We start from the raw sequence: 11,233 nt of genomic DNA, 5'->3' as shown, positions 1-11,233 counted from the left end.
AGCCCTTTGCCCAGCTTATCTGAGCAAACCCTCTCTCTCTCTGCGCTCTTGGCTTGCACACCCTCCACAATGTGCACGGGGAAGTGCTCCCGCCTGGTAGGCCTCACCTTGGTGGCCTCTGCCCTGGCCTGCTTGGTAGCCAACATCCTGCTGTTCTTCCCCAATGCTGAGAGACAGTGGACGCCGGACCACATCACGCTGCAGGCCTGGCTCATGGGTGGCCTTGCCGGCGGGGGGCTGATGGTGAGTGGCCCAGATAGGGGAGGGCGTCTGTTTCAGGGGTCTTCCGTCCAGGACCCTCTGGTGGGGGCGGGGGCAAAGGAGGAGGCTTGGCTCACTTTTTTGAGCTGCCTGGACCTGGCCTGGAAAACCAGGAGTCCGCAGGTACCCCTGAAAGTGTGCCAGGCTGACGTTCTTGGGGGGGCGGGCAGGACCTCTTCACACCTGCAGGCAGAGCACCCGCTGGATTGCAAGGGGAGGGGGAGCCTTGGGGGGAGGGAGACCCCCGCTCCCAGCTGCCCTCCAGCCTCTTTGCAAGCAGCTCTTTGCGAGCTGTGCCCCCCCTCCCCCGGCCAGGAGGGCTGTGCCGGGCCCGCCTGCTCCCCGCAATGCTCAGCGCCCGCTCCTTCTGGACTTTGAGCCCCTCCCTGCCCGACGCTCGGCTCTGCCCTGAGTGCCAGGCAGTGACAGACACGGGGGGGGGGGGAGCGGGGAGCGCCGAGCCCCGGGTCTGCCTCGCCCGGGCTTCCCCTTCCTCCCCGAGGGCGGCGTCCGGAGCAGCGGGGCGCCTCCGAGCCGGCCGCTTTCGTCTCTCCGCAGGTCCTCTGCACCGGCTGCTCCGCCGTGAGGGCCGGCGGGAAGGGCTGCTGCGGCTACGGGTGCTGCGGGAATCGCTGCCGGGTAGGTGGATGCGACGCGTGTTCCCCGGAAACCCAGTTCTCTGGATTCCCATGACGCTGAGCCCGCAAAGTGGGCCTGGCCGCGGGGAGTTCGCGCTTAAACCTGTTGGCCTAACGCGGGTCGGGGTGAGTGTTCGAGGTCCAGCTGTTGGCCCAACCGAGCCTCGGCTCACCCGGAAGATGGTTTGCTGGTGCGGACATCATCGTTTGTGAGAATGCGGGCACCACTCAGGCCCACTGTCGGGAATCAGCCCAGAAACCCACCTCTTCTGTGCCGTGGCCTTCGAGGGCCAAGAGGGCTCTCAGGCTGGATGCATGCGGCACACACCTGGGTTGTCCCAAACCAGCAAACAAAAGGTGTCAGGCCGATAGCCAGGTGGCCGTACGACACTGATGCGTGTGGCAGGTTGTGTGAACCTGGCCTCTGTGTTTCAGCTTGCACCCTTTGGCTGAGGAATCTGTGCTGCCAGGGAGGGTGTGTGTGTCTGTGTGCGAGGAGCCAGAGGGGACAAGCCCTCCCCCACCCCTTTCCCTGTCCCACGGCAGATGCTGCGCTCTGTCTTCTGCTCTATTTTTGGGGGTCTTGGGGCCATCTACTGCGTGGTGGTGTCCTCCACAGCACTGGCTGATGGGCCCTGGTGTGAAACAACTTCCAAGAAGTGGGAATCTCCTTTCAAAAATCTCAGGTGAGCTGAGCAGGGAGGGGGTGGCCCTAGGGCTTCCCCCAGAACAGAAAGCCCCTCCCCTCCCACTCCTCCCATGGCTGGCAGGGACATGCTTTCCGCCAGGCAGCAGAGCCATGGGCCAGTCTGTCCCCCAGGAGCAGGGCAACTTCTCTGGGCCCACCCTCCAGATCTGGGCTCTCCTGACCTCCGCCTCCCGCCCCCCTCCGCAGTGAGAACTATCTGCAAAACAAGATGCTGTGGGACATGTGCATAAACCCACCCTCCATAGTCCTCTGGCACATAGTCCTGTTCTCCATCCTGCTGGGCCTGGGTCTGCTGGAGGTGGTGCTGTGCGGCGTGCAAGTGGTGAACGGCCTCCTGGGGACCCTGTGTGGCGACTGCCGCAAGGCCACTGATCGTGCCGTAAGTTGCCCCGCGGGACCCGGGACCAGGGAGGAAGGGGAGCCAATGGCCCCAGGGGTTGGGGAAGCGAAGCCCCCACCGCTTCCTGACACTCCACAGAGGTGTTTGCGAGCCTCCCGGAGGCAGGCCGAGCACTGCTCAGCAGAGCAGAGTTTCGACCCTCCTCTGCAACCCTGTGACGGGCGCTGCCCTTTCGATTTCTCTGGCAGGGGGAAGGCTTGTGAGACCGCAAAGACCGGCCAGAGTTCTTGCACCCGCTTGCCTCCCTCCCCAAGCCTCTCAGCCGGAGGGAGTGCAATCTTGCTGGTTTATTGGAAGATCCGGAAATAAACAGCTCTCTCTGCTGCAACATCCGTTCTCGCCGAGGGAGGTCTTGGGGGAAGCTGGGCGCTGGGACGGGCGACTGAGTGTGTCCCAGGGAGAAAAGGCCGGGTGCCACACAGAGGCTCTCTCTTGCTGACCGGAGCCAGGGAGGGAGCCAAGCGGAGAGCCTCTTCCTCGCAGGGGCTGACTGACCAGTGGGCGCGGCTGGAAGGAAGAGCTGTGGGCACCTGCCTCCTCCGAAGGCTGTTCTGGCCTGGGGAGGGCAGAAAAGGACCCACTGGTCGATCCAGGCCAGAGTGACTGTGGCAGAGAAAGGAGTCCAGCTTAGTAAGGGGGGTGGGGGAGGATCCAAAAGAGGTGCCACCACTCTCCCCAGGGCATTGGGAGTCTGTGAGGGGGGAAGGGGAAGGGCTGCTGGCGGTGGAACTCTCTCTGCCACTGATGGCGGCTGCGTGGACAGCGGGGAAAGGGGAGGGGGGAGAGGAGACCACCCAGGGCTGTTTGTGGGCCAGCCCTATAGTCCCATCGGCGTGCAAGGTCGCTGGGGAAATTCCCGTGGATGCCCTGTCCCGCCTCTTGCAGGTTTCCCATGAGACATCTGGTTGGCCCCTAGAGATGAGGGGCTGGAGCCAGTGGGGCACAGCTCTTTGGATCCTGTCCTCTTAAAACAGAGTGGAAAGAGCAGGGTTTCTGTGCTTGTGCCCGATCACTCTGATCACTCACTCAGTTGCCCAGGGATCTGGCCTGAGGTCCCCATCCATTCACTGTCTGCAGCAAAGGAACCGGACATCGTTGAGGGCAGAATCGTCTATCAGGACCCCGCGTATGGACTCCTGTTTGGTCTGGATCCCACACAGGCCTTTCTTACAGAAGGGACTCCAGGGCCCATACTCCCCCCAGGGCAGGCCGTGACCCTCCAAGATCTTCCCATCTGAGCAGATAAAGCGGACGTTGGTGGCTCCCATGTAATCCTGGATGCCACGCTGGACCTGCTCCACCCGCAAAGAGAAGCCGGTCAGATAGCTGCCCTGGGGGCACCAGAGGGGGTCGGTCCATTGGCCCCACCTGAAGGGAGGCAGAGACAAGAAGGAGTTTGATTAAGACGCTGGCAGCCCCCTCCCCTTAAGTAGCCACTTAGGGCCTCTCCTCTTCCCACCTCTTGAATGCAGTAAGGCACTCCTTTGGGTTTCGGGTTCTGGCTGTTAGCTGGGGAGAGGAAGCTTTTGACTGAAGCCGTTCTTACCCTCCAAGGTCCCAGGAGGGCCTTGCTTGTGCATTCCGGATCTGTACCCATGGCATGGCATGGCATTGCACTGGAGGCGCCTTTTTCGAATGCAGAGAAATACCTGCTTGTGACCCCATTCTGATAAAAGCCAGGGCCAGAACAATGCAGCCAGAGCTGGCATGGAGGCAACATTCCTCTCTACATGCGACTGGGCTGGATTGGGGCCGAGGATGGAGGAGGAGGAGGGCGTTGGATGGCCCCAGGGGGGCGCAGCGCTGCTGGCGGCCACCAAGCCAGGCTCTGACTCACACATTGCTCTGCGACTCCACCGTTTCAGCCTCAGACTTCTCACCGTGGCTGCCATGCGTGCAATACAGTCGGATGCCATTCAGGGCCGTGTCGTCTTTGGTCTGCCCTTGATAGGGCTCCACCTGAGGCAGCAAGAAAGATGGGGAGAAGGACGTTCCCCTCTGGCCAGGCGGCTTCCAGGGAGTGACCATTTGGGGAGTGGAGGCGGGTGGCCAGGCGAGCGGGGGCCGTGGGCGGGGCAGAGCAGAACAGAAGCTGCTCACAGTGAAGGAAAATGGGGGAGGGGGCTACTAATTTGAGGGTTGGGAAAAAAATCAAGAAATTGCTCTGCACGTGTCCAGAGGCATTCATTTATTCCTCCCCACATTCTCCCTCAGCTGGCCTGGTCAGTCTGCATTCCATGGAAGGACACCCCTTGCACACCCTCCGTGCTCCTTCCCCGGGCTCACCTGTCCCAGCAACCGTCTCTTCAAGTGGGACCCGGGGCTGCCCCCCACCTGAATCCAGGGCCACGGGTGGAGGGCGGGCAGAAGGGGGAGGGGAGGGGAGATTACCTTGAGGCTGACTCCTGTGGCGTACGTCTCTTTGGGGCACATCTCCTGCCAGGTCCAGGGGCCCCAAGGACCGCCATTGGACACCCCAATGACAGGCCAGGTTTCCGGGGCACTGCCTGCTTCTGCCAGGGCTGCAGCGAACAGCCAAAGCCTCAGGGCTGCCATGGTCTCCAGCTGTGTCCGGCTGGAGGTGGCTCCCTCTGGTTATATACCCTCTTGCCAAAAGGCTTGGTTGGAGGGCCAGGATCAAATGACCTCCTGGGATCCCACCTGTGCCCCTGGTGGAGACAGGTTCAACCAGTTAGGATTAGACCAGCACAAAACAGGTGCAGAAACCCAACCCTGAGTCCTGAATCTTCCAGGAAGGAGACAAAGGCCCACTTGGCAGCAGACCACCTGGCGCTCCTTCTGGGCCCTGGGAACAGGGGCACCACGCCCTCTGCCTTTCCTGGCCATGCCATCTCTCCTTCCTGGACGGGCAGGTCCGAAAGGGGCAGCCAAGGGCCTTGCGATGGGCTGGGGGCTCCAGGGGGCCCTCCCAGCTCAGGAGGGAGGGACCAAATGGAGGTATTTGGGCCCTCGCCTGGGCAGAAAACAGAAAACGTGGCGGGGAGGGCTTTTCTTCCTTCCTCTCTGCCAACGCTGGGAGTTGGAACCCTCCCTTAACACTAATCAGGATCCGAAAAGGTGGTGCTCAGGAGAACACCTGCAGAACGGCTATCATCAGATCAGATGACAGCTGCTGGTTTGGACGTTTTTAGAGTAATTCCGTAAAAACACAGGGTAGTGAATGGATTGGCTGGTGGGGGAGTTTAATATTGTCCCTCTCGTTTTATCCTACAACCTGTGAGTAGCTGAGGCCAAAAACCTGCGCTGGGCTGGATCGGGCCAAGATCTCTATGAGATAGGGATGATGTTTATGGTGGCTATTTAAAGAAGTGGGGGGGCAGTCATAAGCAGTTGCCCAAGAGCTGGGCTTCTGCCTCAGGGCCTCCCCTCCCTTCCCCTGCTAAGGAGGGTCCAATATTTCGCCGCAAAGACTGCCTCCTCCTCTTCTCTGGGGCATCTCTTGCTCACGGCTCTTGCTGACGGAGGAGACTCCGCTGCCAGCTAACATGGGCCTGGCTCCTTCGTGGCTCAGCCTGACTGGCAAAGCTGATTCAGAGAAGCTGGGACCTCAGTGGGGCTTCCAGCTGCTTCTCCCAGCCTGAGGCTCGGTTAGGACAGAAGGTCAGCCCTCCACACCAGGCCCCACCGGCTTCCCAACGTCTCTGAGCACACGGAGCAGCAGAGAGACCCTTGGGGCCCTCCTGGCCTGCTTCTCAGTGTAAGCCTGGAGGCCCTGGAGGCAGGAAGGTGGCGAGCAGCTGCACCGTCTGCGTCAGGGACTTGCCAGTGCCCTGAACCCTTCCTGGGTCTCTGGGTCCAAGAGAGACTGGTGGGAAAGGAGCTGCAGCGAGATCTCAGGATGGGGACCTCAGTAGATTCCTTGCCACTCTTGTTCGGGAAGCTCCATCAAGGCAGAAGGCACGGGGACCCTTGTGGCATGGCATCACCATCGGGGGGCTTGCCAAGTCCTGACTGCACTGTCAAGTAGGAGTTTCTTGAGGGGGGGGGCTTGGATTTCAGTCCACTGAGATGGGGAAGCACATATTATTCTCCCCCCAGCAGAGATGCACTGCCAGCCCATCCTTCTCCTTCCTGGGGCGGGGCTCCGAGGGCATGCCCGCCTCTGAAGCCTGTGCTTTGAAAGGTCTGATGCCCTGTCCTGCCCTGGCTTTTATTCATTCATCCCTGGCACAAAGGTGGCCTTGGAGCCTGGAACTGTTCCAGGGCTCTTTCAGAGGGCAGTGGGGCAGGGCCATGCTCAGTAGGAACTCCGTACGATATTTCGAGACTGGTTGCATCACAGATTACACAGATGAGCAGGGTAAATGAGCAGTTTTATTTCCAATTCCTGATTTCACTGCCAAGGCTGCCTGGCTTGACGGTTTCCTTACGTTATTCAGCAGGGCCCCCCAGCCCTGCCTGCGTCAGCGTCAGAGTCAGTTTGGGTTTCTGGGGCCCATCTGCTCCCTCGGCACTGCTGACGCTGAACTGCGGTTGCCACTTCCCTGTCTGCAAGCGCCTTGCCTGATCCTGGTCCTATTTTGTGCCCGTCAGCAAACGTGGCCATCGGCTGCTCGCCCTTGTCTCAGGTCTGGCCGAGGCCTTCCCCTCCCCTGACCTCTGCGCCTGCTCTGCGGCCCCAGGCAGGCCCTGGTGACCTGCTCCTGAGGCGCCTGTTCCTCTCTCCTCTGCTCCCCAGGGTTGGGTGCTCCTTCCTGGCCCCTGGCAGCCCCCATCACATTGCCTCCATCGCCTGGGAGACATGCCGGAGCCAGGATGAAGCCCAGGCCCTCCAGACCCTCTTCTGGGGAACTGGCAGCCCCCCGGCGCAGCTGGAAAGCCCTGAAGATGCTCACTTTCGTGCGAGGCCCTCGGCCTGGCCTGGCCTGGCCTGGCCTCCTGTTCCTCCCCAGGCCTCCGGGACAAGGCCCACAAGTGGGGCAGGCACCCGGATGCCCTCCCTCCATTGGGCTCCCCAGCCACGGATTTGGTGGTATGGGGACAACTGCCCCGCAAGCTTAACCTCCCCATGTTGCCCTGAAAGACCCTCCCAGAGAAGAAGTTGGCCTCATCCGCTGGGGGTTTCTGGAGCTGCCCCTTCTCCACCTGTTTTTGCTCCCACTAACAAAGGGGTGCCAGATCAAGAGCCACCTCAGTGTCAAGGAGCTGTCTGGCAGGGGGAAGATGCAGGAGTTTTAGGCACAAACGTATTCATTTGCTTTATTTCTGAAACACTCTGGGCGGCTAAAAATCAGAAATATCACTCAGCAACCCTCCCACCCAAAAAATAAAAAAAGGAACCTACCTCTGAAATAAACCAAATACAGAATCAAGACCCTGCAGATGCGTCGGGCAGATTCAACTCTCAGACGGCAGTGTGTCCTCCTTGGGCACTGGATAGAGGAGCCGGGGCACGGCTCTCCCAAAGACCAAGAGGGGGAAGCGCCAGCAGCAGTTCTGGTTCCAGAGCGGGGCAGTGGCTGTCAAAGTGCCCACTTCTGAGGTCCGCCGGATGCATTCTCCTGCCAAGCCCAATCAGCCGGGCAGGCAAAAAGGGTGGAGGGGTCACGCCTGGAAGATCTGGAAGCCAGACAAGGAACACTGGAGCCCACGCTTTTCAGCCCTGCTCTCACAGAGGGGTTCAAAAAGGTTGCACAGGCGGGGGGGAGTGGAGGCCTGCACAGGCTGGCATATGCCCAGCAAAGCCCCCCCTGCCCCCCGCTGGAGGTGAGTCTTTTACTGGACCCCTTTCCCCCAAACCCAGAAGTCCCAAGCAGCAACCTTTCCCACAGGGACGTGTTTGCAGCCTTCCCGCCCGCCTGGGTTCCCCTTCCAACACCTCCCTCCTGAGGGTCAGCCATGAGCAGAAATGATCCCTCGTGCCCTCGAACCAGGGAAAGGGCAGACTGGCTTCCCTGGGCTGCCCCGGCCTTCTCACAGCCCCTCTCTCTGCCTGAACGCTAGCCGGCCCACTCTCCCCCCGTTCCGGACAGGGCCAAAGAAGCCCACTCTAAGACCCCTGCTGGAGGGCCCCCCTTAGGGCTGCGCAGCTCGGCTCTCCCTCCCCCAGCCTGACGTGATCATCCTTATCACGTCCCCGGAAGAGAGTCCGGAGGGCAGGGTGCAAAGGCAGCGCCAGGCCTGGCTGCGAGCAAAGCGCCAGCTCTGGAAATGGGGGCTCCCACTTGGGCTCCCCTGCGCCCCTGCCACCTGCTCCTCCTCCTGGGGATCTTCCTCTTCCTGCTCTACCTCTCTAGCTGGCACCTCCGTAAGTCAGGACCTTGGGGACGGCGGGCCAGGGGGACGTGCCCAGGCTGCAGCTCACCCACACTTTGCTTCCTGTCCTGCAGCAGAGCTGTCCCTCTCTGCCTGTGTCTGGGGAGGGCATTCGTGCCCTTGGCTTGGGGAGACGCTGCCCGAGGAGGAGGAGGAAAAAGAGGAGGTGAGAGGAAGAGCAAGCCTGGTTGGCTCACCATATACATTGCCAGGTTGGACCTTGCCAGCTGTTTTGATGAAACTCTCTCTGGGGTCTTGCTGCAGCTTAAGAACCACCAGAGCCCAATAGTGGGGGTGGGGTTGGCAGGGAAGCCAGGAGGCCCCCAGTTTGAATCCCACCGAGGTTGGAGTCAAGGCGATGGCAAGTTAGGACAGGCGGACAGAAGTCTGAAGGGGCCCTTGATGCAGGGGTTGGTTTTGGCCACGTGGAACGTAAAATGGCTCCACCCCCAGAACCGTGATTTCCCAATCGGTAAGGGGGGGTGGAATGGAACTCAAAACTGAATGAAGAGGGGGAGAGTGACAAGGAAACCCAAGGGGGTTGCCTTAATTATTTCACTCCCCATTCACCGCCCCTTCCGCCCCAGGACTTCCTTGTTTGTCTTGCCTGTAGCATGTCCCTGTGTCTGCCCCCACCATGACCCTGAAGACACCCCTCCCTCTCTGGGGCGAAGAGTTTAACATCAGGCACGTGCAAAGGGCTTTCAAAGACAGCCTCACCCCCAGGGGCGAAATCCTCCTCCGGGAATACCTCCACGGCTGGAGACAGCTGACCAAGTGAGTAAGGGCGAAGGGGAGCTTGGCTTTCTCTCTCACACAGTACCGCATGTGCCTGGGAGATCTGGGCCAGTAGATCTCCCAAAAGACAACAGGGAATTGGAGAAAGAGCCCTAAGAAAGCGCCAAGGCCAGCAGCATCTGCTCCATTTCTGCCCACTGCCCCACCCTGAGGGACTCCTCTGCCTGAGGGCACCTCCCATTTCTTGCAGAAGCTGTGCTGGCTGTTTGGGTCCTTTACAGAGGCAACAGAGATCCTCAGTGACCCAAAGGTGGCTGTGAAATAGACCACTGTGGATGTGCTCCCTGTGCCAACTTTGGCATTTATGCTTGTAGTCTCCTTTTAGAAAGAGAAGGGGGCCATCTCAGTGCTTTCTAGACCAGCCCTCCCCAGCACATCTCCCTCCAGGTGTGTTCATAAGCAGTGCCCTGCTGGATTGGATCCCTGGCCCATCTTGGGCAGCTAGTTGGCCAGCAGTCTGTTCTCCCAGTGGCCAACTAGCTGCCAAGGAAGCCCACTGGTGTCTCAGTAGCCCCGCTGCCATCTAGGCTAAGAACTGCGGGCCCCTAGGAATCCTCTCTGCAAGATCTGGAACTTTGGGAGGTGGTCTCCGGGCACCAGAGGCCCTAGCTTGGGAGGCTGGCCCAGAGGGTAGCCAGTGGCTGGAACAAATGCTGCTCTTTACAGGTTTATGGACGCGTTGGGGACCGCCTTTGGCCTAATTTCTCAGGAAACTCAGTCTAAGATCACCATTATGCAACAGCATCAGGATGGGCACCATGGCCTCCACTACCGCACGGTGCAGTCCATGGTGAACTTTGAGCTGGCCTCTGGCTTGGTGGGCTTCCAGACCCTGCCTGCCACGCAGCCTCCCTCCGGCTGCCGGACACTGCTGCGCCTTCATCGTGCCTTGAAGTGGCTGGAACTTTTCCTGCACAAACTGGGGACCAGCCAGAAGGACGACAAACCTTATCAGATGTGTCTGGATACCTACCGGGAGGCACTGGCCCCATACCACAGCTGGTGGGTGCAACATGCAGCTGCCTTGGCCTTCTTGGCCATGCCTTCCCGCCAGGAGCTCTACCGTATCATCTTCACCAGGCAGGAGAAGCAGGCAGCTCAGGCCATTGTCCTGACCACGGTAGAGAGCCTGGGCCGAGTCTACAACGTCACACAAGATGTCTACTCTGCCCACGGGATGCTGGAGCTGCCCTAATGCCTCAGAACCCCCCCAGCCCCGCCTCCGAGCAGAGGCTGGATTTCACTGCGAAGGACCGATTCCGGGCCAGAGATCTGCTCTCCCTGGCAGGAAGCAGTTCAAGAGGACTGTTCCTGCCCCACGGACAACCCAGACAGCAACCCACCTTGAAGTCCTGGAGGAATACCCCCTGGAAGACAGCAGGGATGTTGTTCTGAGGGGAGGGAGACCTGGCTGCGTTCCAGCCCTTTAATCAATAAAATGCTCTTGGGAGAATTTACCCACCCCGGAACCAAGCCTTAAACATGCATCATGACTGCCCTCTGCTGGTCCCGCTTCTGGCCTTTGTCCAACTGCACAGCAAGCACTACTGCTTCTCATCCCCTGCCCCCAAGGGTGGGCTGGTGAGCCCCTCTCTGGAAGACCCCTTCTGGGTTGGTCTGCACCCACACATGGCCTGCCCCCTCTACCCTGAGACTGGGAAACACCAGGCTGCAGGGGCTCCACGTTGAGTCTTTTTTTGGGGACACCCCGCTGCTCTGCAGCCCCTCTGCGTCTTAATGCTTGGCAGGGCTGCTGCAAGTCAAGTTTCCTCCGGTGTCTGGCTGGTTGCTGGAGCACCTAGTTCTTGCAGCCTCTACTTTTCAAAGTGCAACTTAGCGGCTGGGAGGCCTGGGGCAAGGAGAGCCTTGGGAAGATGGAGGCAGGCTTCACCCCATATTCAGGTTTCTGCAGGCTTTTGGCTTAATGGAGGAATGAATCCAGCCAGTTTTAATGTTACACAATCAACACGGCTAAGCAAATGTTGACCTAGCGTGCAAGATCTGCACCACAGTGGAAAAGTCAACCTATGGAGACTGTGGGTTCTCCTCGCTGGAGGCTTTTAAGAAGCTGGAGAGCCACCTCTCATGGTTTGATCGAACTTCCTGCACAGGGCAGAGAGTTGAACCAGGTGATCCTCATGGATCCTTTCA

At 60.0% G+C, this 11,233-nt stretch overlaps 3 protein-coding genes across 5 annotated transcripts; 2 read left to right on the top strand and 1 right to left on the bottom strand.

The window, feature by feature from the left end:
* The first annotated feature begins 14 nt into the window (after positions 1-14).
* On the top strand, positions 15-2,336 carry TM4SF5 (transmembrane 4 L six family member 5). Its single transcript, XM_088142173.1, has 5 exons — positions 15-243; positions 820-900; positions 1,446-1,585; positions 1,795-1,987; positions 2,197-2,336. Exons 1-5 carry the CDS (start codon positions 70-72, stop codon positions 2,209-2,211), a joined length of 603 nt encoding a protein of 200 aa, XP_087998299.1. The 5' UTR covers positions 15-69; the 3' UTR covers positions 2,212-2,336.
* Positions 2,337-2,435: 99 nt separating this feature from the next.
* Positions 2,436-7,745, bottom strand: VMO1 (vitelline membrane outer layer 1 homolog). Of its 2 annotated transcripts, none has more exons than XM_088142175.1 (5): positions 7,314-7,745; positions 4,400-4,677; positions 3,846-3,967; positions 3,035-3,376; positions 2,436-2,564 (listed from the first exon to the last, which is right to left on the bottom strand). In XM_088142175.1, exons 2-4 carry the CDS (start codon positions 4,562-4,564, stop codon positions 3,073-3,075), a joined length of 591 nt encoding a protein of 196 aa, XP_087998301.1. In that variant the 5' UTR covers positions 4,565-4,677; positions 7,314-7,745; the 3' UTR covers positions 2,436-2,564; positions 3,035-3,072. The 2 variants fall into 2 exon arrangements, with proteins under 2 accessions (XP_087998301.1, XP_087998300.1); XM_088142174.1 differs by having other exon boundaries at positions 2,464-2,611.
* Positions 7,746-8,056: 311 nt separating this feature from the next.
* GLTPD2 (glycolipid transfer protein domain containing 2) lies at positions 8,057-10,539 on the top strand. Of its 2 annotated transcripts, none has more exons than XM_025176485.2 (4): positions 8,057-8,276; positions 8,362-8,450; positions 8,898-9,061; positions 9,749-10,539. In XM_025176485.2, exons 1-4 carry the CDS (start codon positions 8,180-8,182, stop codon positions 10,275-10,277), a joined length of 879 nt encoding a protein of 292 aa, XP_025032253.1. In that variant the 5' UTR covers positions 8,057-8,179; the 3' UTR covers positions 10,278-10,539. The 2 variants fall into 2 exon arrangements, with proteins under 2 accessions (XP_025032253.1, XP_015746468.1); XM_015890982.3 differs by having other exon boundaries at positions 8,359-8,450.
* The last annotated feature ends 694 nt before the right edge of the window (positions 10,540-11,233 follow it).

The sequence above is a fragment of the Python bivittatus genome, unplaced genomic scaffold (assembly GCF_059951505.1).
Source record: "Python bivittatus isolate LINGU-HERP-01145 unplaced genomic scaffold, Pbiv_v1 ctg000370_np1212, whole genome shotgun sequence".
Classification (NCBI taxonomy): Eukaryota; Metazoa; Chordata; class Lepidosauria; order Squamata; family Pythonidae; genus Python; species Python bivittatus.
The sequence above is the reverse complement of the archived record's forward strand: the minus strand, read 5'-3'. Positions and strand labels throughout refer to the sequence as shown.